General features: G+C 45.5%; 1 protein-coding gene across 5 annotated transcripts; it reads left to right on the top strand.

Moving 5' to 3' along the window:
• Positions 1–26111, top strand: LOC135370176 (zinc finger protein 883-like). Of its 5 annotated transcripts, none has more exons than XM_064603878.1 (6): positions 1–334; positions 3129–3210; positions 3340–3572; positions 5083–5235; positions 17811–18806; positions 22476–24327. In XM_064603878.1, exons 3-6 carry the CDS (start codon positions 3437–3439, stop codon positions 22646–22648), a joined length of 1458 nt encoding a protein of 485 aa, XP_064459948.1. In that variant the 5' UTR covers positions 1–334; positions 3129–3210; positions 3340–3436; the 3' UTR covers positions 22649–24327. The 5 variants fall into 5 exon arrangements, with proteins under 5 accessions (XP_064459948.1, XP_064459949.1, XP_064459950.1 ...); XM_064603879.1 differs by having other exon boundaries at positions 2–334; positions 22480–22633; XM_064603880.1 differs by lacking the exon at positions 22476–24327 and adding an exon at positions 25212–26111 and having other exon boundaries at positions 3–334.
• Positions 26112–26257: the final 146 nt, after the last annotated feature.

A 26257-nucleotide genomic window follows, 5' to 3' on the forward strand; every position in this document is an offset into this window, starting at 1 on the left:
CAGTAAGTGAACTCTTGTTCGTCACAAACTTTAAAACTTTTTAGCACGCTTCTAGTCGTGGCAAAGTAGCTTCAAGTGTTACTCAGAAGCAGCATTTGCTCTTCACTTAATAGGCTGACATGCTTACGTGTAAATCTACTCCGAATTAGAATTATTATTATTGATCTCGTCGTTTGTTCCGTGCTGCCTTAGTGCTGCTGGATTGTTCGGGACGAAAAAGAATTTGAGAAGCACCCAGAGAGGAACCTCAAGGAGCAAGACACGGACTCTATGCTCAAGCAGATTGAGAACAACAAGACTTCACCCACAAAGCTATCGCCTTTATCTCCAAAGAGTGAGTGCTATCTAGCCGTGTGACATTATCCTGCAGAAATAGCCTCGGATATAACGAAATGTTATAACATGTGCCACAATGGAGGGTTGCAACTTTTCACCCATTTTCAAAAATACGATAAAGTCTAAACGTGATACTTCGAAAGGAGAATCATAAGGACTGATTTTGTTTTAAGAAAAAAGCGAACGAATAAGACGAAATGCGTTCAGATCAAGGAATGTGCACCACCGTCTGTATAAAACTTGCGCATGCTGACATGTTCTGCAGTGTTCAACAATATGTTGCGCAATTAGTATTTGTAACTCGGCATAACAAAAGAAAAAGAGAGGAAAAAAACTAATAACCGACCAGAAAAGAGCTTGATTCTCTGCAAGGAATTTGACCTATCCACATGTGACAGTGAAGGTGGTCTTGTCTGGACGACATCATCTTCATGGAAGACTTTGGGAACTCTTGTGTAGATGTTTGCCAGGCTATCTTCCCCAGTAGCCACCAATCGCAGTATTCTTGTATTTCTAAGAACCAAGATCCAAACACACACACACATGGTCATACCCTCATTAAAACATTAAAATCAATGCATTATGAATAAAACGCCAAACAACAGAGATAACATGATCACGACACCAGCGGACACGATGGGCAGCATCCAGGGAAATGTAACAGAATCGATTTTTGTTTCCGTTACTGCTCCCGTTTCACTTTTCATTACTACCATTGCTCTTACCGTTTGCGTGCCAATTCTCCTTCTTGTTGTTTTGCGTCTTATTTTTATTAGTAACTTTGAGACAGTGACAAAACTTTTTACCTTTATATACATAGTTTGAAATTTGTTTTTAGAGCATTGGGGATATGTGTACACAACAGCCATTCTTCTTCATATGTGTCTTCTTTTGTTTTTGAACAGCTAAGATGAAGATGTTTATCCAAAAATGTCCCTCACACTTTCAACTTGCAAGTCACCATTGCAAGCTTACTTAGCTTAATTGCTTACTTCATTTTTGTTTGCTTGCTTACAGAGAGGTCATTTCATTCTCATTGAGCAGAACCGGACGCAAACAATTTAGAAAAGTTTGGTTACCATTCCGAAACCGGTTTCGAAGCATCGAGAGTTCAAAACTGACCGTTTTTAATCTCACCTATGCCACGACCTGTTCCAAAAGTGGCCGATTCATGCAGCATCTTTCACAACCCGTGTCTCCAATACAAGCAGAAATGCATAGCGGGAGACACGCAAAATTTCCGTAAATTTTGAATCTCTCGAAAAAAAAAAGTTCCTTTCTTCGTTTTTTTTTTCCGAAAAATTTAATAAAATGGAAACAAATGCAGTTACTGCTGAGTCGAAGCATTGCTGGCCAAGCCACAGCATCATATGAGCTAGAAACTTTAGTAGTGTACACCCTCTAGGCATAAATGCGGAGCAGAGCATCCCATGAGACTGCTGTCTACTCAGCGATAGGTAATTGGAACAACCTGTCCACTCCGACCAGAACTCCGACATTATAGGAATGCGCCGGCGATCGCTTGGAGCCGCCAGACGGAGCTCTAAGTTGGTGGTTGTTGGCGGATTAGAGGCACCCAAGGCTCCGTTGGCGGGTTGGAACGCGTCAAAGGCACGAAAATTTACATTGTTGAATTTCGCCTGGAAATTTTGGGCTATCTTTCCAGAGACGAGGAAAAAAAACGAAGGGTGTAGTTCCATAGACGGGCTTATGGCTTTTCCTAATTAGCCGGAGTGTTCAAAAGCAAAATAATGTACTGAAGTGAGAGAAGACTGTATAGCGAATATAAAAAAACAAGAATGTGTAGTCTAGAAGTTTTTTTATATGCATCTGAACAACCCCACCTGATGCACTTCTAGCGCTAGAGAAACATGGGAGTGCTAAGCCTAACGGATTTAAAACTTATCATTCCGCGAAAGGTAGGGTCGTTGAAATGGGCTAAATCACCTCACTTTAGTGAGGTTAGGTTAGGTTAGGTTCTACAGATTGGGGGTGCCCCCCCCCCTCCCAGGCACGCACTAGGCGGTGCGGGTGTCAAGACTGTGCATCGGGTTAGGTCAGAAGGTCCTCAGCCCAGATGGCCAATTGCCTGGAAGAAACTAGCGATAAAATTTAATTTTTGTATGTTTGGTACGTTATACGTTGTTGATTTTCGTTTCATTTCATCCGTAATTTTCTCATCTTTCTGGTAAAATCATCTGTTATTTGATGTCTACTTCCGTTTGTTTAAAAATGCCATAAGCCCGTCTACGGAACTACATCCAAAACAAAAAAGAAAAACCTGTTTTTTCCCCGCTTTTCGGACTGCCAAAGTGCTCAGAACAGCAGTGACCACGTGACCAGGTCACACTGTGCTGCTGCTGCTGCTGTTCTGCACCGAAGCGGTCTCTGAGGTCAGCGGATTATGCGTTTCTCGTTAGTACGACAATTCACTTTATGACCAAAACCTGCGGGGACGGTGGTGGTCATATTAACTGTATATAAATGATTCCATCGAAATATGACATCTGCAGCCATCATATGATACGACCACCAGGAAGAAATACACAAAAGTAATACGACGCACACAAAATATGGTAGTTTTATATTGCTGCGATGGGTGATGTGTAGAACAACATTAGCATATCTGTTAGAACCAGTGGTTTGAAAACGTAAAAAAATGTGCGTATCCATGAACTTCAGGGTCCCTCGTAGTCAAGCTTTGCGTCTTCTAAATGCCATGTGTCGAAACTAAGAAGTATTCAAGTAGAGGTATCATGGTTCCTTCTCAGAAAGGAACAATTCCTATGCAGGATTTCATCAGGAACTTCTCACTGGCAGCCCTTCAGTCTTTCTCGGAAATTCGTGCAGACACAGCTCACCCTCAGGCAAACAGTGAGTCAACACTTTCATCAATACGCTGTTTTGTGCTTTCACGTTCTGCAAGGCTTACGGAAACTATCGCTGTATATGTCTTTGCTTCCGAGCTCACTTGTCTCCCTCTTGTACTTCACATGGGACGAGGACGGCAAATGGTTTGCTCCGTATTAAGGAAGAGGCAAGAGACACTCGTGTCTTGGAGTCATCACGTTCCAGCACCTCTGATTTACAAGTGGAATAGATGCAGCTCTCCCCAGAGTTCAGTGGTCATCTCGTGAGAGTACAATTGGCACCTCTTGGTTCTGAATGCCTACAGGAAGAGGGCCAGGTACAGCAACAGCACTGCGACGTGTATCCATCAGGAGGTGATTCTTACGGTAAAATCACTTACATACTCAGGTGTGGAATGTTTTATGGATAGGGTCCGATTTTGGGGGGGTTACATTCCTGAAAGGGATTTGGGAGGGAAAATTAGGTAGGATTTTTAAAGGCATTAAAATACCTCAGTGCTGGGTAAAATCATTTCAAGTAGCGCAGAAGCCATATTTAACACCCTGTTTTCTTCCTATAAAACTGTTAAGTAGGCCCGTAAGATGCTCCATGCGAAGTAATTCACACCACAGAGTCATAATTATCGCAGAAATTGAATTTAAAGTATGTCGCAAGAAGAGACTGTGCGAAACAGCAGCGAAGAGCAGTACCAGCCTGATATCTGCCTGGAACCTCGCACTGCCGCCATAAGGAGAACGCTCGCTGATTGGTCTAGAGAAATGTCTGCTACTCGGCTGTTCGGTTTCTCAAAATGCCTTTCTCCTGGCTCGGTAATGATTTGTCCGCTCCTTCTATCCCCAATTCCCCGGGAGAACTGGCAAAACTGGTTTACGGTGGCAAAGGGACAAGGCGCTGACCCCCACTGACCACCGAACCAGAACGAGTTCTCCTTATAACGTCATCGGTGACGTGACATTATACCTTCTCATCCTCGTAATACCCGGAGTGGCGAGTTAAGGGCGAAGGCGCGGAGCCATGTTTATGTCAGTTTTTTCTGGGAAACAAATTGCACACATCAAAAGCTTTAGCGCAATTCAGTAAAATGACACACAGGCTTTCGTCAGACGTCTTAATCTGAAAATTTTTTGGACGGCCCTCAGTACTCCTTTAACACAAGGACAAAACAAAGGACGCGTCACAAGAACTGAGCTTCGGCACAATGACATGAAAGCGATAAAAACCCGACATTCACACGTGGACCGAACGCTGAAGACAGCAGAACACAAAGTGCTCTCAATACAACGCTACTTTGGGCTTGTTGGAACTTGGTAGTAAGACATGGTGAGATAAAACACCGACATTAAAACCCCGATAAAAGCCCGACATTCGCAGTTTGATCAAATACTGAATACAACACAATGCAGAACACTCTCAATAAAGCACTCTGGTTTTGTTGGTGGTAGGACATGGTGACAATGTTGTGGCGACAAAGACATGGTATTGCTACCATGTCTTTGTTACCACAACCCAATGTTCACACTTAGACTGAAGACAACATAACATAGAGTGCTCTGTGTTGTACGTGATGGCAATTGATGCTCTGAGGCTGGAAGACATAGAAAGGACAAATGCATATATGGCCTCAAGTGCCTAAGAAATTAATGATGAGTTAATGATTAGTGCTCTGTCTTGTGTTCTCCTTGGTGCTTGGTCCCGGTGTGACTGTCGGGATTCACCAAACCCAAAAAAACCTTTCCCACGCTTCAACTCGTGCAGAACTGTCAGCGGTAACGCGCGAACCTTTCGTTGCCGGAGCACTCCTCTAGGTGCAATAGAGCATAACTATGCTCATAACTTGTCATAACTTGGCTTCTCTCTTTTTTTGTTTAACTTCAGGAGGCATGACTAGGATGTGCCACATTAAGCAAGAACCTCGAGAGGAGTCTTCAACTGAACATCCAATTACAGTTGTGAAAACAGAGCCTTACAGCGTTGCAATCTTGGCAGGGCAAGAGCATATGGGACACAGCTGTGACTCGGTATCAGAAAGTAAGTACATAATGCTCAAGGGTACTTATACCCTGTATATGGCTGTCACACGGGCACTCCTTAATCACCATTGAAACCCAGGACAATTGAACATCTCTGTAGGGCCACCAGGTCTGTAATCTGTCAGGATAAATAGGATCCAATGCTCTTTGAGAAGTTGACGCTTTATACGGTTGGTGGCACTGTGCACATTTTCAATGGCCATTGGCTTCAATGATGATTGAAGACTGCCTGTGTGACAGTGATATTAGTCAGTGCCAAACTGAATGGCACAGTATGGACAAAGAAAGTGATGCAACAGCAACACTTTTCAGCTTTCTGTTCGTGATGTATTAGTTTTCCAGCACATGTTCTCTTCTGCGGAAGGTTCTCAAAGTATAGGCAAAGCATACATGGAGATTCTTTGGCCAATTTCGCATTATTGCAACTTTTGCAGAATGAACGCAAACGTGTGCAACCGAATGTATCGCATTTCTAGCCGAGTTAAGATGGGTAACAGCAGGTGCAAACAACAGCATCAAGTACAAAACGATGAGCGAACAAACTGTTGCTAGAAGAGTAAAATCTCATTAAGTCAAACGCCGGTTAAGAACAAAATTAGGCTTAAGTCGAACGCCCACGATGTCCCGTGCACGGCATGTATTCCCGTAATGTAAATAGAGCCTGAAGTTTTAGGGTTTTACCCGATTCTTCCCCGAATTTGCACCCCGAATTGAAGGCTCACTCTTTAGGGCGAAACCCGATTTTTACCCGGCAAATTCCCCTCACTGGGATGTCTGTAGGAATGCACTAACTTACTTGTTTGGCAGCAAATGCAGTTACATCACCATTTGTACCAAACCACTACAGTTAGTTTGAGTAACTGAGCCTGATTTCTCCCCGAATTTAGCATACTGGAAGTTTTTTTCACCTGAATTCGCATGAATTTAGTGCACATGTTTATTTACCCGATTTTTACCCCCCGAATTTAGAAAAAAATATTTCCCGAAAACTTCAGGCTTTAAATGTAAATAATACCTGCTTTAGTCGAAATCGTTTAAGTGGAAACCGCGGCCAAGCCGAACAAATGTTTCGTCCCAGGCGACATTTTTCATCCGTTTAAGTCTAATTTCACTAAGTATCAGTAAACATCACCTTTCTCGACTATTGATCGCCATGTTCGGCCAAGTTCTTCAAGCCAGCCAACACAATCCAATCCAAGTCCGCCTGATCGAGAGTTGACAGGGTCGAGGCTTGCATGATTCCAAAACTAGCGCGAGATGCTGTGTGCGGGCTAGGCTGTTCGGCGCCAAAGACGCTAGATGAGGACGCGGGGAAAGTCAATAACTGTGTGTACTGTGCGCGCTGCTAAGTTTTGTGCGACATGTCATTGTCGACGCTGAGGCAACGCAGGTTGAAGACTCTCACGTTTGCAAAAAAAGTGCGAGTTGATAGCAGCGGTTGAAGCCGGCACAAAATCGAAAGGAGAGATTGCCGTGGACTTCCCGACACCAAAGAGCACGTTATCTACAATTTTGGCGAAGAAGTCGAAGATTTTGTTAGGTGCCAGCAGCGGAGCATGCCCAAACAACAGAAGAAGGGTTCAGGGCTTTTGTAACACATAAAATGTATAGGAAGCAAGGAAAGACATCAGACTATTGTTAGAGCGCAACCACAACCAGTGGTTTGTAGTAATTGCAGCAGTAGTGGCTATGTCTGCAATCCTTCCGCAATATACGCGCAGTTCATCTGCAGAGTATTGTGTGAGTTAAGTTATAACTACAGATAAAGGTGATACTGATCCATTTGTGGACTCTGCAACAGTTTAGGGGCCAATTTCTATCAGAATTTGGCGGTCGTTTGATAAGTCAAAATAGTGCTTAAGTCAGACTAACTGGTCTTGATGGTGGGTGTTTTGAGTTAATGAGATTTTAATGTACTTGATAATACTAGACATCACATGCAGAGTTAAGGGGTATGTGGGGATGGACCGGCCAAGAATGACAAAAAAAGGAAAGATTTGCCGGAAATGACATTTTTGGCGGGAAAAATCTGTCTTCTACGGGGATCCCAAAGTATTTTTGTTCAAATCCTCCCCAAAGTGCCACAAAAATCGTCTTTCCTGAGGCATACTAGCAGGCAACGTCGCAAAAAATGACGAAAAAATTGTCACTTTTCAAACCGCTGCACCTCAGGAGTGACATCACCAGGCGACACCATCTTTGCAGCAATCAAAAGTGCTTTCAGTCCTCTTCAAAGTTCCTGTGTATCCGAACTTCTCTTAGGAGAAGCGCTCTGAGAGAGAGGGAAAGTTCCAAGATACCAAAGTGGTTCTCTCTGCGTGCCTTAAGATTGGCCGCTCCTTGATTGCCTTTGCAAACCAGCTCCTCTGGCCACCGGTGCATCTGCTCTTTCTCACCAGGGGATTGCAATCTCAACTTGTAGTCTCTCAACTTGCAGTTTCTATTTGTTGCAATGTTTCCGAACATGGACAGTTCTTACGATGGACACATGACAGTTTTAAATGATGAAAAAAGATGAGACGCCGGCTTGACGCATCAGCGAACAAAATTTGCTTCATGAAAGAGGGAAGTCAGGTTAGTCAGCTGTAGGACTCGCGTCTTCCCTTCTATGTGTTCCAGCCTCAGAACATCAATTGCCATCAAAATTTACTTGTAACGTTTCGACGCCTATGCAGGCATACTCATCAGGCAAACGCAAAACAAAATTGTACAGACCCGAGATCAGCTTTACGCCTTCGTCACGTTCCTTTTCATAGTTGGAATATAAGAGGCCAGAATGTTTATATCCGTGAAATCCACCAATTAAATACAAGATTGTACAGCACAGCACCGTTTTTGTTATGATTTTGTTGTGATCGTCGTGTTCACTAGACCTAACAGCGGCGACAAAACGTATTATTTTCAGTTAGATATCGATGGATGAGCATAAGTTGAAACTGATTTCTGAGAAACGTATAATTAGGATGTACATTTGCAGAGTAAAATCAGGATAGTCTGTGAAAATTTTTTCTCACGAAATCCCCGCTTCACCGTGTTTGTTTTCGTCACCGTTTTGGGTGGCAGTATGGCGTCATGGCGACCGCCTTGGTAAAAACCAAACCAATCAGAGGAGCGAAACTGTGATTGACAGGTCGAGCCTCTTTTTCTGACTCCTCCCAGTGGCCTGACTCCCTTTTAATATACGGCTCTGCCTGTAGCATTCTGATAGAGGCTAAGTCATACTTTTAATTTGTAGGGGCCTTCCAGTACATTCCACCAAAAGAGTTTGATGCTAGACAATCAAACTGTTAGGCTGTAAAAAATTGCGAAAGTCGGCAGTTTTAGGAAAAATTGAAAATTTCGCCGAAGAAAAAGTGCCATTGGCAGACGGCTAAATGAACGAAATTTCCGCACAAATGTAGCATAGTCTCCCAGTTATAAGTACCAAAAAATTCTCCAGGGTGTTTTTTGTCACACGACCGTGACGAATTTTTAAGTTCACCCTGGTGCGCCTCTCGCGACGAGACGCACGGGATGGGCTTCCTTGCGGTGCCTTCCTACTTTCTGCACAAAAGTCAGAGCAGAAACACTGGCCTTCACAAATTTCAAACCGTTACTCAACTCTGATGCACGATTAAGCATTTATGACGCTGACGGTGGTTCTGGCCAGGCAATAATAATAAAGCGAGCAAGGTTTCCCCAACACCTATTTGCGGCCCTCATAAAAGGAGGCTTTGGCGGCTGACCCGTTCCAAAGCTGTGGAGCGCTAGCCCTCTCATACTAAAATGAGCATGTTGCCGATTTCCGTTTTATTTATTTCACGTTGCGCCACTGACCTCTCCTTTTTATACCTCACATGAAGCGTTTAAAATGGAAAGACTCTCACCGTCATCAGGCCGAAGTTGAAGAACTTTCGATTTGGACATTCGCAGTAGATCCCTCATCTTTCAAGTACAGGCACTTCTTGTAGCACGCTGGACACAAGCGATCACCAGGCACCATACCCCGCGACAACCGGCCTTCGGGCCAAGGTAACAGAGATGTACTTTGTTCCCTTTACGTTCTTCAGGCGGGAAGAAAAGTGGTCAGCACAATTTCTTGACGCCACAGAATGAGGGTACTTGCGGAAATACAGGTCGTAATGGTACTTGCATATGCTGGTGATAATTTTCACGTAGCGTCATGATCTTTATGATATAATGAACTGTTCGTCTTCCTGAAGCTCCAAAAAATTGAGGAATGGTCATTCCTGGTCTGTTATGCACTTCTGAGGTCCGAACGTACAGGAATGCCGTACGTCACTTTCCTCAAGCTAGGAGTAAGTGCTTGGTGTCCCTGACATGGGTACACAGATGCTCCGGCGACAAGCGGAGACACCTCTCATAGAACGGTGGGACTCTTGTACTGTTCTTGCATGAATGGGTGCTGTCCACCTGCTCTAAGCAGAATCACGCTGTGAACTGTGAATTATGTATTCTTTTCCCTTTCTCTTTCCTAATGATCCGTTATTTCACTTGGGGCCAAGAAAATAAGTAAATAAAAAGAAACGGAAATCGGCAACATGATCATTTTCCTATGAGAGGGTTAACAGAGATAGCGCTCCGCAGCTTTGGAACGGGTTAGCCGCCAAAGCCCCTATTATGGGGGCCGCAGATGGGTGTTGGGGAAACCTTGCTCGCTTTATTATTATTCCCTGGTCAGGACCACCGTCAGTGTCATAAATGCTTAATCGTGCATCAGAGTTGAGTAACGGTTTGAAATTTGTCAAGGCCAGTGTTTCTGCTCTGAATTTTGTGCGGAAAGGAGGAGGGCGCCGCAAGGAAGCCCATCCCGTGCGTCGCGTCGCGAGAGGCGCACCAGGGTAAACTTAAAAATTTGTCGCGGTCGTATAACAAAAAAACACCCTGGAGAAATTTTTTTTTTACGTAAAACTGGGAATCTATGCTACATTTGTGCGGAAATTTCGTTTCTCTAGCACGTCCGCCAATTGCACTTTTTCTTCGGCGAAGTTTGCAATTTTTCCTAAAACTACCGACTTTCGCATTTTTTTAGATCCTAACAGTTTAATTTTCTGCCGTCAAACTTTTTGGTGGAATGTACTGGCAGGCCCCTATAAAAAAAAAAAAATGTAACGTAGCCATTTTTGCTCATGGTGTTTTTTAGAAAAATGTTGAATTCGTTCGATTTTACGCCTCTTTCGCGGAAGCGTAGCTCGCTATTTCTCCAATCGCGGCAATTGCAAATCTTGTGATAACTAGATTGAACTTTTCGGAAGCGCGTCCCGTTTGAATTTTTCAGATAAGTAAAGCCGTTCACCTTCTGCGCCTGCTCAAACAAGTTACGGTTTTAGGTTCGGAGCGGAAGTTCGACGCCCCCTAGCGGCGATTCCGTGCTGTTCCCGAAAGAAATATTTCACGCAGAACCTATGTAAGTCAGTGAGAAGGACATATATTTTTTTCACAAAAATCGGCGACTGTCGATCCACGCCATTTGGACGTTTGAGCTGGAATGACCCACGAGTAAATTTTGTTGCCTGTTGTGTCAAGCCGGTGTGTCACCTATTTTCGTCGTGACCTCTCTTGGCTGTTGGTCGATATTCAACCTTGTCAAGTGACTTTTTAGATGAAAGTGCAGCACCGCTCACTATTTCGGGAGCCGCCGATGACAGAGAAGACAGAGGATTCGAAAGTGAGCGCTTTGTTGACATTGTTAGCTGTGGTGACGCTGTCAAAGCAAGACCAAGTGCTTTGTTTGGCGTTGTCGTCGTAGCACTACCAAGCACTTCTTCTCGTCATGTTCTGGAGACTGTGCCATTCACAAGCACAGGTCGTACTGTCCAAGTCCATTTGGAGCTATCGTTTGTGTTGCAGGAGCTGGGCTGCAGCAGTACAAGCGTCGTTGACTTCTGTGTCTGCCACTGAGCCTAAAATGAGGCTAATTAGCCAGGATCTCGGCCATGGGCATACCCAGGATTGTTTCGAAAGGCGTGTCAAGTAGCATGTAGGTGTTCTGGAGGGGGCAAAGCTTGCAACCCTCACCTCCACCTCTTTACCTGGAGACGTACGCTGCGACTGTGTGGGTGTTTAGAGGTTCATATAAAATCCGAGGATAATCGCGGCGACCCCTGCCTTAAGCTCCACGGGAAGAGAAGGGCACAGTACCCCCAACCTCGGGGTTGGCACACCCAGGATCTCAACCCAGAGGAACAACGGGACCACTATGAGCATCTGCTTTGCGAAGTCGCGATGTTGAACAGAATGCTCGGTAAGACATTATACCCAAAATGTTTGAAAGCGAGGATCTCTCCAGTTCCAGGAACCAGATTTGCAGACGCTACAAAGGTGACCCTCAACTTCGAGCATTGCGGCACAATTGCAGTTCGGTGTTTATTACCATGGAAAGAAGGGAGCAGGGTGTGTGAAGTGAACATCAGCTGACTATTCGAGTTGCCAAAGGCTAGTTCCATCTCAAATCGAACAATCCGGTACACTTGATGTCTCGAATGAACGGGAAAAAAATATATGTTGAAGCCATCGGTGAGTTAGGAGAAATAAACGCTTTCCGAATTCTCTGCGGTGCGCGGTTCGGGAAATAGGAGAGGAGGAAAAAACTGCTTCTCATAAGGCGACGTCGTCGCGAGCGGGTTTGAGCGTTCGCTACAAGGCCATTTCTTCTCGCATTATAGTAATTTCTTGATCTGGCTTTAGACCAGTTAGGGCACAATAGGATCCTTCGTTGGCAGTGCTGTACCGGTTTTTGTCTGTCTGCAAAAAATTATCAAAGTTGACTCAAAGTGCCGAAAAACACCATATTCACTGCAGCTTTGCGGGCGATGTACAAAACGGATAAGACTGAGCTTTATGCCGTTTAATTTGTCATTGATAGGGCTATCGAATGATGTATAATTTGTTGCTCTACTCTGTAAGGAACGTAAGCGATACCTCTTTTAGTAGCACCATACCACCGAAAAATGACGAATTTCGGAAGCCATTATCTAAAAAACCCCACCAAAAACTTGCCTTGAAAATTTTATATGTTGTAGGTAGTTCCTTAGACTATGCACAGAAGCAAGATCAAAATTCGGACTTGATCGGTAGGCGCACTGTGAATTTTTTGCCAACCCTATACGCGGAGCGCATTCAAGCGGAGGCAACGTGACCCGCGTGTTGCAAAATCGAATTTTCCAAAGGGAGTTTCAACTTCTGTCTTCATATAAAAAGTAATTGCTGTCATTTGAAACCATTCTGAGGTTCCAAGGTTTCCTTTTCAAGGTTCCGAGCGTTTGCTTTCATAACAATGGTGTAATCGCTGAATCTAGATTGTGGAGCAACCAGATGCGCTCGCCTTTTTCGCGGGATGTCACACATGCATTGCAAGTGCTGGGAGCCCGGGAAGAACAGAATGATCTTACATCTTTGTAAGAGGCGTATCTGTTCAGGGTTATTCTAAACAAGCATATTTACTGTACGCATTATGGCAGCAGGGACGCAGTGACTTCCAGTATTCTTTGAAACTTTGCCTTTCCTACGGCCCCATGACCTCGGACGGGGGAAATTGCACTGAGGAAAATGTTGTTGTGTAGTGCCATACGCACACACTCAAGGCTAATTCATGGTGCCTTTTATGAACCTTGCCGAAACAGCCCGACTGGCGCCGCTGTCCAATATGTTATTCGGTTCGACATGCTGCGACCATGGGAAGGTCCTGATCGCATTTACTCCCTGAAGACACCTTGCGCAAAGTTTCGCCTACACACAGAAGACGCTTCACTCACATCTCGACTACAGAAGTGCATGGAGTGCCCTAATACAGAGTGTGCGACGACATCTGCATTACTGTAGTGTGTCGTCCTGGTATCACACCTACCTCAATGGCCTCTTCATTGTACAGTACTGATCGTGTGGATTTCGCTGACTACCGCCTCATACACAAGAAAAAAGTGCTATAGACAAAGGATTTTTGCTTTGCTTCGAAGATCGGCGTAGCTGCCATAAAGACTGTGGTTCCAGCAGATCAAGCCGAAGGCGTAACAGAAATGGGCCAGCTATGCAGAAGCTGCTTCAAGTACTCCACAGCAAAGGTGGCTGAATCACAACACGCAGCAATGTTGCCCACATTTGAAAGAAAATCTGAGAAGAACCTGCTATCAAAAGTAACGTTAAGAAGAGTGGCTTCCACAACGGCCTAAAGCAGTTCATGACACGAGCACTCTCATCCACCCGGAATGCTCTGCATAAATTACGTAACCTTCTTACCTTCGTCACCTTGTCTTCTTCGCTGTCAAGTTCTTGTTATTCTGTGTACTGTAAATATGCTTCGATATGATCACCGTGGACAAATATACCTCTTATAAAGACGCAAAAGTATTCTAAAGCATTCTGTTCTTCACGGGCTCCCAGCACTTGCAATGCATGTGTGTCATCCCGCAAAAAATGTGAGCACATATGGTTGCTCCACAATCTACATTCAGCGATTACAACACTATTATGAACGCAAGCGCTCAGAACGGTTTCAAATGATAGCAATTACTTTTTATGTGAAGACAGAAGTTGAAAGTCCCTTTGGAAAATTCAATTTTGCAACACGCGGGACACGGTGCCACGGCTTGAATGCGCTCCGCGTATAGGGCTGGCAAAAAATTCACAGTGCGCCTACCGATAAAGTCCGAATTTTGATTTTTCTTCTGTGCATAGTCTAAGGAACTACCTACAACATATAAAATTTTCGAAGAAAGTTTTTGGTGGGGTTTTTTAGATAAAGGCTTCCAAAGTTCGTCGTTTTTCGGTGGTATGGTGTTACTGAAAGAGGTATCGCTTACGTTCCTGACAGAGTAGAGCAACAAATTATACATCATTCGATAGCCACATGAATGACAAATTAAACGGCATAAAGCTCAATATTGTCCGTTTTGTACATCGTCCGCAAAGTTGCAGTGAATATGGTGCTTTTCGACACTTTGGGTCAACTTTGATATTTTTTTGTAGACAAACAAAAACGGACACAGTGCTGCCAACGCAGGATCCTATTGCGCCGTAAGTGGTCTAAAGCCAGATCAAGAAATTTCTATAATGCGACAAGAAATAGCCTTGTAGCGAACGCTCAAACCCGCGCGCGACGACATCGTCTTCTGAGAGGCAGTTTTTTCCTCCTCTCCTACTTCCCGAACCGCGCAGCGCAGAGAATTCGGAAAGCGTTTATTTCTCCTAACTCACCGATGGCTTCAACATACATTTTTTTCCCGTTCATTCGAGACATCAAGTGTACCGGATTGTTCGATTTGAGATGGAACTAGCCCAAAAGCATTGCACAAGGTCTACTACCTTGACTGACATTTGGTCAAAGGCAGCCAAAGTGCGCCAAACAAAGAGCCACAATGGCAAGAGAACCTGTGTGCAGAAGAACACAAAAGATTATTCGATTTCATTTCATTTTATTCCATCAAAAAGTAAAATAACATAGACGGTTTAGAGCATCAACTGTTTGCTATATACACATTAAGAAATGGCCAAACATGAATTACCAAATTAACTAAATAGACCAATTACGATACCAATAGGACCAAAGACCAAAATAGACCAAATTAAGATGACCAAACCTGAAGAAGTGCAGCCTACTGCACGAAAGTCTAGTTTTTAATATGTATATAGTAAACAGTTGATGCTCTTAACCGTCTTTGTTATTTTTGATTGAAACTTGCACATTGTTTTTCTTCACGTTCTATGACATCAAAAAGTACACGTAAAACGACAGGCTACTGGGAAAAAAGGCTCCATTGGTTGCTTGACCTCTACCAGCCACGTACTACTACAGCGCTGGGGCCTTCTAATTTGCAGTACAAATAACGTGAGCCTAAGCACTACTACATTTTCTGAAAACAACTTTTGCTCTACCTGCTCCGCTTGTGAAACTGACGTCTCCACAACCACTTGGTGTATTTTGATGCGGTCTGATTTCCTACAATCACTGAACATTCCTAGAGGCTGTGACATTTTTATTTTTCCAGGTAAATCAATTTATAATTGACACAATCGTCATATGTATCTATGCCAGATGCATCGGTTCCAACCACACGCAGAACAATGAAACTGAAAATCGTGGTTGTCGAAATTGCAAAAAGCACTAATGACCTCAAGCGTACATTTTTTAATACACTGCAAGTCCAAGCAGTGTTCTATCACATTTTTTGGACTCTGCATGCCTTTCCCAAAACAAAAAGATTAAAAAATGCGCGAAAAAATTCTTGAGAGATCTTTGTTTCTTTCTAGCTAATTCATTCATTTTGAGGCCGTTATCAACATCTGTCCAAATTCTCGTCGTAATCCATCGAGAAATGAAAAGTTTGGATTCATCCCCACGTCCCACCTTAATAAATTGAAACGATTAAGTGCATTTTTTGTACTTTTTTTTTTTTTTGTTGTCGTCCTGCAGTGGGAAATTACGCTACATCTTGAGTGGACTCCAAATTTCAGAAGACCGTAAAATTCTCAATGGAAGCCCAAGGCGGCTGACTTTGATAATAGAGTGACCACAAATTGGACCATGTAGGCAATGCCAACTTTGATCGAATTATCTGAAAGTCGAACTACAGAATGGTAGGTGGAAAAATCAACGGGTTCAATGTCCTTTTTGTAGCAAAAATTGTCAGCGATCATGGGCTGTCCTTTGCACCTAAAATGTGCTCCTCAACACGTCCCACGTAACGTGTATTCACACGAGCGACGTCCTCATGGAATACTCTAGTGGAAGAAAAAGCGAAAACACTGCTCACAGAGCCAAAGTTCTGTCTCGTGTTACGTTGAGCATTCACACGGTGCAGATTACCGGGAGTGGCGTACTGCGCATTTAGCAGACGACACTTAGCAGACGACAACGTCAGCGTGTTTTCCTGTCCTCTGCTACGGAATATCTCGTGGCTGTGTAGCAGGATATTCCCCACTGTTAGCGGAGTACGTGGGGACATGACATTGCGCTCGCGTGACAGCAGAGAGCTATAACGCTTTTCGCATCTTCCGCTTCTGGGGGAATGTCGCTGGTGCGGATACACGGGTAGAGTGTTGTTGTGAACTTCCAAGTTTGCTCCTAACGTCGCCGCCCGTCCATCCGCATACCGTAGCAGACTTGAAGGTGGCAACCTCCGTAGTGTTAAAGTAGCGCAGAAGTAATTTTTAGCACCCTGTTTCCTTCCTATAAAACTGTTAAGTAGGCCAGTAAGGTGCACCATGCCAAGTAATTCACACCTCAGAGTCATAATTATCGCGGAAAGTGAATTTAAAATACGCCGCAAAAAGCGACCGTGCGCACCGGTGGTGAAGAGCAGTACCAGCCTGTGATCCGCCTGGAACCTCATGCTGACGCTATAAGGAGAAAGCTTGCTGCTTGTTCTAGCGAAGTGTTGTCCGCTACTCAGCTGTTCGGGGTTTCGAAAAAGCCTTTCTCCTGGCTCGGTAAGGATTCGGCCGCTCCTTCTATCCCCAATTCTCCAGGAGAACTGCCAAAACTGGTTTACGGCGGCAAAGGGACAAGGCGCTGACCCCCACTGACCGGCGAACCAGAACGAGTTCTCGTTATAACGTCTTCGGTGACGTGGCATCATACCTTCTCATCCCTTTATACCCGGAGTGGCGAGTTAAGTGTGAACGCACGGAGCCAGGTTTATGTGAGTTTTTTTCTGGGAAACAAATTGTACACATCAAAACCTTTCGCGCTGTTCGGTAAAATGGCACACACAGTTTCATCAAACGTTTTAATCAGATTTTCTTTTTTTGATGGCCCTCTGTACTCCTTTAAAGTGCCGCTGCGGGCTCATAAAGTAGCGTTTATTCTATTTATTCTATGAAATGAATGCGCCTCAAAGATTCTATATGTAAACTTTCGATCCTGTTTATGAACGCTGTGGTGCATTTCTGTCAATTTTTGAAGATCTGCTGAGCCTCCACAAGTTGCAATGAGCGAGTGGCGTAATCATAAGCTCACAAATTGCAGTGATGTCATGTTCTGGAGAGGGCACTCGTCTCCTAGCAACGATGACTGCGTTGGGGGTGGGGGGAAGTAACGTGGTGGAGAGGTCATGTGAGGCTGATCAAAAGAGGAGGAAAATAATGGGATAGACGTCTTCTGCCTCCTCTGTGTTTTCTTCAGTGTCGGAGCAGTTGGACTGTATGTCACATGGGGCTTCGCTACCGGAGTGCAAACAGTGAGCCCCCCCGGACGACTTGAAGGGCAACAATGTTGCCAGATGAGAGCTGGGCGCTCCGTCGAGAGAATAATATGACGCCTCAGTTTTAATAAAAAAGCGAAAGTATTTTGCGGGAATGTAAAGTGACCAAGAAGATGTCATTAACATTGCTTTGGTAGGATTCTGAAGACATGGGATTTAGTTTGTAGTGGCACTTTAAGGAAAGTTAATAACACAGTGTCGTATGTACATTTTGGAACAGAGTGGCACATGACTTTTGAAATTCAATCTTCCGTAAATAATGTGGCCCCTGTTTGACACTACGTTTTTGAAATCGTGTCTAAGCGCAAATGTTATACTTAACGTTAGTCGACTACCGAACTGGCTGTGCTCTCAGTGTCTGTTTCTGCAATTTCAGGAGCAGGTGAAAGCAGTTGTATGCTTCACAATGAGGACCAGCCCAGGGCCACTTGTGATCGAGCATCTTTAGGTTGCACTTCTTCAAATCCACAGTTCAAGGTCTGCACAGCAACAGTTGAACCGCAGTTCGTCAACGCTGCACTAGTCACTACCAACAGTCAACCCACCGATCAACCTTCAGACCTGAGGGAGACTCAAGTGGCAGGCAAATCGTCTACGTTCGGCGAAGAGAGCGACAAGCTCTACAGGTGCATGGCATGTATATCGAGCATGTGCAAGGGCAATCTCTGCTGTGCAGAGTTTGTCGAGACAACACACACAAGTGAGAGGCCGTACAAGTGTGATGTCTGCCCTGCCGTGTTCAGCGTTAACGGAAACCGGTCACGTCACACACGAACACACACGGGCGAGAAGCCACACAAGTGTGACGTCTGCTGTGCGGAGTTCAGCGAGAGATCGAAACTGCAGCGTCACATGCGAACACACACTGGTGAGAAGCCCTACAAGTGCGACCTCTGCCCATCAGAGTTCAGCAGCGGCACAAACCTGTCACGTCACAGGCTAATACACACGGGCGAGAAGCCGTACAAGTGTGATCTCTGCCGTGCACAGTTCAGGAAAAGCACAATGCTGCAACAACACAAGCGAACGCACACGAGTGAGAGGCCATACAAGTGCGACCTCTGTCCTGCAGAGTTCAGCCAGAGTGGACACTTGTCGCGTCACAAGCGAACGCACACAGGCGAGAAGCCGTACAAGTGCGACCTCTGCTGCTCGGAGTTCAGCGAGAGCATGAAGCTGCGGGAGCACAAGCGAACACACACGGGCGAGAAGCCATGCAAGTGCAATCTCTGTCCTGCGGAGTTCAGCCACCGCACAAGCCTGTCGCGTCACAAGCGAACACACACGGAAGAGAAGCCATACAAGTGCGATCTTTGCCATGCAGAATTCCGTGAGAGCCAGAAGCTGCGGTATCACAAGCGAACACACACAGGTGAGAAGCCCTACAAGTGCGATCTCTGTCCAGCAGCGTTTAGCCAGGGCATAAGCCTGTCGTACCACAAGCAAAAACACGCGGGTTACAGGCCCTATAAGTGTGACCTCTGTCCTGCTGAGTTCCAACAGAGTGCGTACCTGTGGCGTCACAAGCGAAGGCATACTGGGGAGAAGCCGTACAAGTGCAGTCTCTGCCCCGCACAGTTCAAAGAGAGCACACACCTGTTGTCCCACATGCGAAGACACACGGGCGAGAAGCCCTATAAGTGCGATTTCTGTCCTGCAGAGTTCAGCCATACCGCGAGCCTGTCATATCACAGGCGAAGACACACGGGCGAGAAGCCCTACAAGTGCGATATCTGTCCTGCAGAGTTCACCCACGGCACAACCCTGTCTAATCACGTGCAAAAACACCTGGCCGAAAAGCCCTAGAAGTGAACGTATCTGTCCTGCAGAGCTGCGGCAGAGTACGGTACTGGTGCGTCACAGGCGGACTCCCACGGGTGAAGAGCCTTCGAGTGCGATCTGGCCTTAGGAGCCGATGCGCCACGAAAAACCCAGTCATTATCAAGTGCGATCTCTGTTGCGTAGAGTTCAGCTGTAGCATGAACTTGCAGTGTCGCAACCAGGGTTGGCTACCAGAAACGAGAAACGGTAATTACCGAAATTCAACAGCAAACGAAACTGGAAACGGAAGCAAAATTGTTTTAGTTTCCACTACCGGAAACCGAAACGGAAACAAAATTCAAAAGTGGTAACGTTAATGGAAACCAAATTTGCTGGAAGTTTCCCTTAGTGTTTTCGCGTTAATACGAAAATTATATATATCCGCACTATTCTTTCAGTCATCATTCATTCATTCGTTTGTCTTCGGGACTTACTTTCGTGTTGAGCCCACTGCGCAGCAAGATGGACGCGAAAGTTTTGGATGACGTGTTATTTTTGCGCACGAGCGGAGACTTTTGAAACTTAATGTAATGTATTTCCGCAACCTAGAGAGGCATCTACTTGCGGTGTATAAGATTCGTGACGAACTTTGCATTAAAGTCTTTAGTGTTTCTGTTTGGTGCGGCTGTCCTTTTGCATCCATTATGTAACTAGAATATCTGACATGAAAAAGCCAAAACCAGACAGTACGAGTTCCGGATGAGAAACAGAAACCAGTACCGAAATTACCTCGGAAACAGAAAGGAAATTCTTAAAAGAAAACGGAAACAGAAACCGCTACCGAAAATCGTCCAGAAACAGAAGCGGAAACGAAAGGCAGAGTTTTTCAGTTACCGGAAACAGAATCGGAAACAATAATATTTTCGGTAACCAACCCTGGTCACAAGCAGCACACATGAGAGAGAGGAGCCCTACAAGTGCGACATGTGGAAGAATTCAGACGTAGCGTAGTCTTGGGCCATCACAAGTGAGTGCACACAGGTGAAGAAGCCACACTGGAACATTCGCTGTCCTGTAAACTTCACACAGAGCGCAAACCTGCATAAGTATGACCTACGTGTGTGTGAAGCCATACAAATGAAGTACAGTTGAACCTCGTTATAGCGAAGTCTCACGGGAACCGCGAATTTGTTCGTTGTATCCGAAATTCGTACTAAAAGAATACCTCCAGAAATTGTAGGAGATTGCCACTAAGCTGCTAACAAGTGTGTGCACCACGTTGTGGTATGATACAGTCGGGCTACAACACAAAATGAGCACTCAAAACAGCATATTTATTTGAAAAAATCTGTAATCACTTGTTGCCTCGTCGCGATAGCATTGCGCACGACGATGTCGCTCACCTTATCAAGACAACGAAATCCGTTGCAAACATCTGCTTCTGACGCCGTCGGATGTTCCAAGAGGAAGTCCTTTAATGTTCGTACCATGCTAAGCGCCTCGGCGCTGGTTACGCGAGAGTTCTCCGTGCCTTCGTTTCGCTGTCACCACTGTCGTCATCACTGATTGCGTCAGCTCCAACCATCGTGTTCTGCGCGGTGACGGCAGCGATTATGTCACTGTCTGATAGCTCAGCTGCCACCACGAGCTCGTCGTTGGCCGACACAAAATCGCACCTGCTTCACCATTTGCAGATGCTTCCACACGCTGGCTTCCACTTGGTGCCTAGCCTCGTTTGTTACCGATGTCGCCTCCGTGTCAAATTCCTCCGCGATGGCCGCGAACCCTCCCTTCGCAAAGCAGTTTCGGATTGTGGTGTGCGTGACGTCGTTCCACGCCCCGAACAACATCTCAATCGCATTTTCATTTCCAAAGACAACGCTTTCCGTTTGCGAGATATGGCGTACCAGCCGAAGGTGTACCCACGTTGTCCACACTGCCAGAAGGGAATGAATCACGTCACGCGTGGTCACGTGGGTGGAGGAGGACTGGACGCGGAGGTGGAGATGTGGCGAGGAGGAAGCGAGAGAATGCTGGCGCAGCGCCAGGCCAGGACGCGATCGCTCATTGATGTCATTCGTCTCATCGGTGACACGTAGGCGGCGGCGCTAATCTCCGTGGATAAGTCATTCCGCGATAAGAAATTCGGGGCAAAAACTTCGCAATAACCGAGGTTGCGATGAAAATAGAGGAGATTACTTCGGTGTCGAAAAAAAATTCCCACTGAACCAAAGCATGACCAACCAAGTAAAGAAAAAATTTCGTAATAACCGAAAATTCGCTATAACCGACTTCGTTTTAACGAGGTTCGACTGTACGTAGAATTGATACGTCTTTGTTGGGTGGCGATGCGGCAATAGGTATGTGTTGGTAAAAGGGAATATGTCGTCTTCAAGCAAATTGAAACTCTTGGAAGGTTTGTGCTGTAACATTTATTGTTGGGGAGCACCTGTGAATACATGTGCAATGAGCCCTCTTTATAGTTAATATGACTCCTGTTAACTTGACATCCGTTTTTCTCTGTAGACACGCTGCCGCATGTAAATTACCCTCTTTAATATGACAATCCGTTTTTCGAACAATGATCGAGAACTAAGTCCAAACACAAGTATTGTCGTCTCATTATGTCGTCGTATATCACATGACCCTCAAAGTATCCCCTTGGGAAAAGATACCAGATGCCACGCTCAGAGGGTGATGTATGTTAAAATAGGGCGTCAAGATTTGAGATGGCCCCTGAAATCGTTCACCCCATGATTACAGTCGTATCACTTTTCAAACCGTCAAGTCACCAAAGTAACTTAAAAATGCGGTGACTACGTGACCATTTTCCTGTTACTGTCATGAACGTAAGGATGGCCAGAACGAAGCGGAAGAGGACTAATGACTAAAGAGGCACCTGATCCGATGCAGACCCGTTTAACGTTGTGCCGCTGTACAAACTGAGGTCGCTACTTGCCAAAGCCAACCTTGACAGCAGTGATAGTGCTCTTTAGGGTTACATTGACGCATACAGTGGGAGACAGTGCGGTGAAGCCATTCTGTCAGCGATATGACAACAAAACTATTTTAGATGACGAATGGGGATCTTTATCGCCAGGCTGTGCCTGATTGAGAGGGCGAGCTGAGTGGAACCCCCACACGGTTACTGTGAAGAAGGCAAGCGAAGCACAACAGGTTGCCTGGTTATTTTGTTAGCAAAGAGAGACATTTATAACGTGTTCTCAATTGATGGTGCTATTGTCCATTTAGAAAACTTAATTACTGAAACATTTTCAAGGCAGGCATACTCTGTCCATGTGCCAGACGCCCTGCCCATCCGTCTTGGACCCTCAGGATATGCATGCGGCAGTGGATCTCGATCTCATTCGTCCAGAACAACCACATGTCACGACTCCGATGATGACATCTTGCATCGCTGAAGTCCAAAGGGGATTGGTAGGGGGCGCGTAGAACGTTGCGCAGATGCAGATCTGATATCTCTCCCTCTGAAGTGACAGGACGGGACACTTCGCCTGCTGCAGCAGTGGGTGGGTGGCAGCAGGCAGAAAAATTTAAGTCACTTTTAAGATACTGTGCAAGGAGAAAAGTCTGTATGAATTATTTCTGTACTGGTAGGAGTAGTGCTTTGGCATTATACTTGGTTTGTCTGTTCTGCATTCGGCCGATATCTGTGTTCCCTGGGTCCCGGGTTTGACGGGTCCTACCAGTGCCTCCTCAATTACTCAATGCCTGTCCATTTGCAGATGCGCCGAGTCGCTTCCCTTTCCCGCAGAGGGCACATAGAGGGCGCCACTTCCCTATACCCCTTGTCTGCTATGCGCTCTTGTCTGATTTCGATAAGTGCGGTTTGGAACGTTTCGAAAAATGCGGTACTGCTTTATGCCATTTTTTTTACTTCTGGGACCAAGAAAAAGGAGCAAGGGGTATCGTTTCACGAGGTGCCTGCGGAACTCTCGTTACGAAAGGAGTGGTAGAAAGCGATAGCGAGGAAAGATTGGGGAGCCGAACACTACTTCCAACTGTCCCGTTGTGTGCAGCAAGCACTTCCTAGCGAGTGATTACAAAGAAAACATCAAAACACGAACATGTGCGGCAGGTGACGTCAGCGCGCGTCAGACCTGTGTGTCAGAGCTGTATATAGGGAGAGTTTGGCCATTGGGAGGAGCCTAATGTCAAGCCGCGTCATATGAGGCGCCCCGGCGCTAGTTGATTGACAGGTCGGCGATCCGTCCGGGCGCGTCCGCCATTAGGCGCCTCACTCGCACTGGCGTGTATGCTTGAATCGTATGAAGTTGGGACTCTGTGGATGTTGGTGAGCTCTGCCGCAACAGAATCAAACGTGCAATGTTGAGTTGTGTGGATGTTCTGAAATGACTAACAGCACATGTTTGCCCTGTCGCCTTGCCGTGATGAAATCGGTATGAAGGGTGAACGACGCAGACGCCTCAGGCACGAACATCTTGAGCATATTTTAGACGAAAAGGCGATTAAAACTTCATGTCCGGCGAGATTCCGTTCTATAATGCCGTCTGGTTGTTCAGTTCTTATGTGACCAGCACTTTCATTCCACATACCGGCTATGCCAGTAGCAACTATAACCGGCGATTCGAGTAACTATTGCAACGAGAGAAACTACGGGTTAAAGTTAAGGATATGTAGCTAATCGGGGGTACGAACTGTGGCGAAGTACTGTATGAGAGTTTTCAATATTGCCTCGATAAATACTGCCCGTGGAATGTGCGGACATCACAACTTACACAAATGAACCATGTGAACAACGTTGCAGGTGAGCGGCAGGACCGTTGCATATCGGGATATCTTCATAGTGGTGCTACGCTACGGACATTTGACAATCTTTCATCGTGTCTGAAAAGTAAATGATTCAACTATTTCTTTACCTGAATCGCCAGCCGGCTCCACATGAATGACACACACATTGAGCACAAAAATGACACTGTTGTCACAAAGAAAACAATTTTATTGAGAGCCATCATAATCAGACTTAAAATTTGTATCCCACTTAGTCTCTCCCCTCAATCATGACCTGTTCAGCATGGGTGACCCTGAAGTGGCACAAATGCCACAGCTGACATAGCTCATGTACTTCATAGGAGCACACAAGTCCCAGCACCACGTCAAGGTGGGGATACAGTGCGGGGGGGGGGGGGGGGGGGCATATATACACATGGATTTACAGAATAGTGTCTCAAAACAGCCCACCTCTCTGTAAGTAGGGTGTTGTAGCACTCTGCTACACTGTACAGTTGTCACAATTCATTCTAGATGTCTGCTACAACTGCGTCCAATGAAATGCTGTACGTTCTCTAGGTGTCTGGTTGCAGGCATTGGAAGAGAACACCAGGGATTCATTTGTTGCGTCAAGGAGCACACATGCTCTTGCTTCCCATGTCCTTTTCTTTCTTTGACATCTTCCTGCTAAGCTCGCCGAGGTGCAGCTGGAGACGCGCATGGCAGAAACGCTGGATAAGTTTATCTTTGATGCGATGACACGATTCAATGTCCACATGGCTTACAGCTGCACACATCTTGGATGTAAGAAAGAGACAATGTTTTCCTTGTCGGTACAGGCATTAATGTTCTTCACAAAACAGTCCTCACAGATCAGCAGCATGTCATGGACCTTATCAGAAACACAAACCAAGGCACCTGTCTTGTAGCATTTCTCCATGGTGAAGGCACTTGGTCCAGATACTGAAGCAGTTTTTTTGGTTAAATCACTCTCACACTTGGCGCACGTCACATTGTTTTTTACCACACGTGACACAATATAGCCACAGTAATAGAAGAAGGCACTTGCTTTAGCTTGATTAAGGTGGGCCCTTCCATAAAGTAAATTGTCATTGTCATGGTCCTGCTCGATATCCCGTGGAGCTGTAGAGGTGTTGAAGTCAGCGAGGAAGAAAGCTCCATCATCAATGTCATAGGAGCCTGATGTCGACGCCTTGAGGTATTGCGATACACTGATTATCTTCAATGCCATTTTAAATTGCAGTGGAGTGGGAATTGGAATGCGGTGCCGAACAGCGGAAAAGAAGTTCTCAAGGCTGTCCTGTGTAAATCTTGACATCAGGACAAAGTCAAACGAAAGGTCCTGGAGTAAGTGGTTTTGCAGTTGAAGTATCGATGTTGTGGAGAGCAGGACACCCGCTTGGCAAGGCTTGAAATGTCCATTACCAATCTTCACACGCGAAAACATGTCCATGAAGTTTTGGAGAAAGTCGACAGCGTCTTGGTGGGTTTGAGGGTTGTGAAGACTCAGGGCCATCACAGGGTGCCTGCTGCACATGAGGCCAAACCAGTGAATGACCTGCTCAACGAACCACGCAGTCACCAGCATGTGTTCTGGCCAGCCTTGTTCTTTCACCATAGTACGAAGAGCAACAGCGGTTGAGTGGCTGAAGACACTTGTGGCATTTGACACCTTCATCTTGTCGAAGTGATTAAGTTCGAGGACTACTTTGTTCAAGTTAGGTGCAAGCTTGAAAGTGCTGTTTTCTTGGAAGTCAGCAAGACGTCTCACAGGCTCAATAGAGATCACGCATCCAGGCAGCTTGTTCTTCTCTACATCTTCTGGATGAAGAACGATCATTTGCCGGTTTATAAGATGGCCGCAGAGGTTCTTGATGATGTGTGGAACGGCAGCAATTACACGGATTGAAGTGTCCGAAAGGGCTGGGTGTTGGACAATATTTGCAACAAGGCTGTGTTTCCCTGCATTTACCTTGAAAAATTGCCACATTGACCTGTTGCAGGGACCCATGTCGGTAGTGATAGCAAGCACATTGAGACCAATACTATTGCTTTTCTGGATCACAGACACTGCAACATTTCCAGTGTCCACGCCACTGAATGAATCGCCTACGTAAAATAAAATCACATGCTATAACCGCTGCTATACACGGAACACATGAAGAGACATTATGAGACGCAGTCTCTCAGTACGTCGCTGTGAGCACCAAAGAATAAACAGTCATATGTTTTGTTGGAGTACTTTTGGGGTATATATATAAATGAAAAAAAATTAATTAAATAAATAAA

This window comes from Ornithodoros turicata, chromosome 10 (assembly GCF_037126465.1).
Source record: "Ornithodoros turicata isolate Travis chromosome 10, ASM3712646v1, whole genome shotgun sequence".
Taxonomy (NCBI): Eukaryota; Metazoa; Arthropoda; class Arachnida; order Ixodida; family Argasidae; genus Ornithodoros; species Ornithodoros turicata.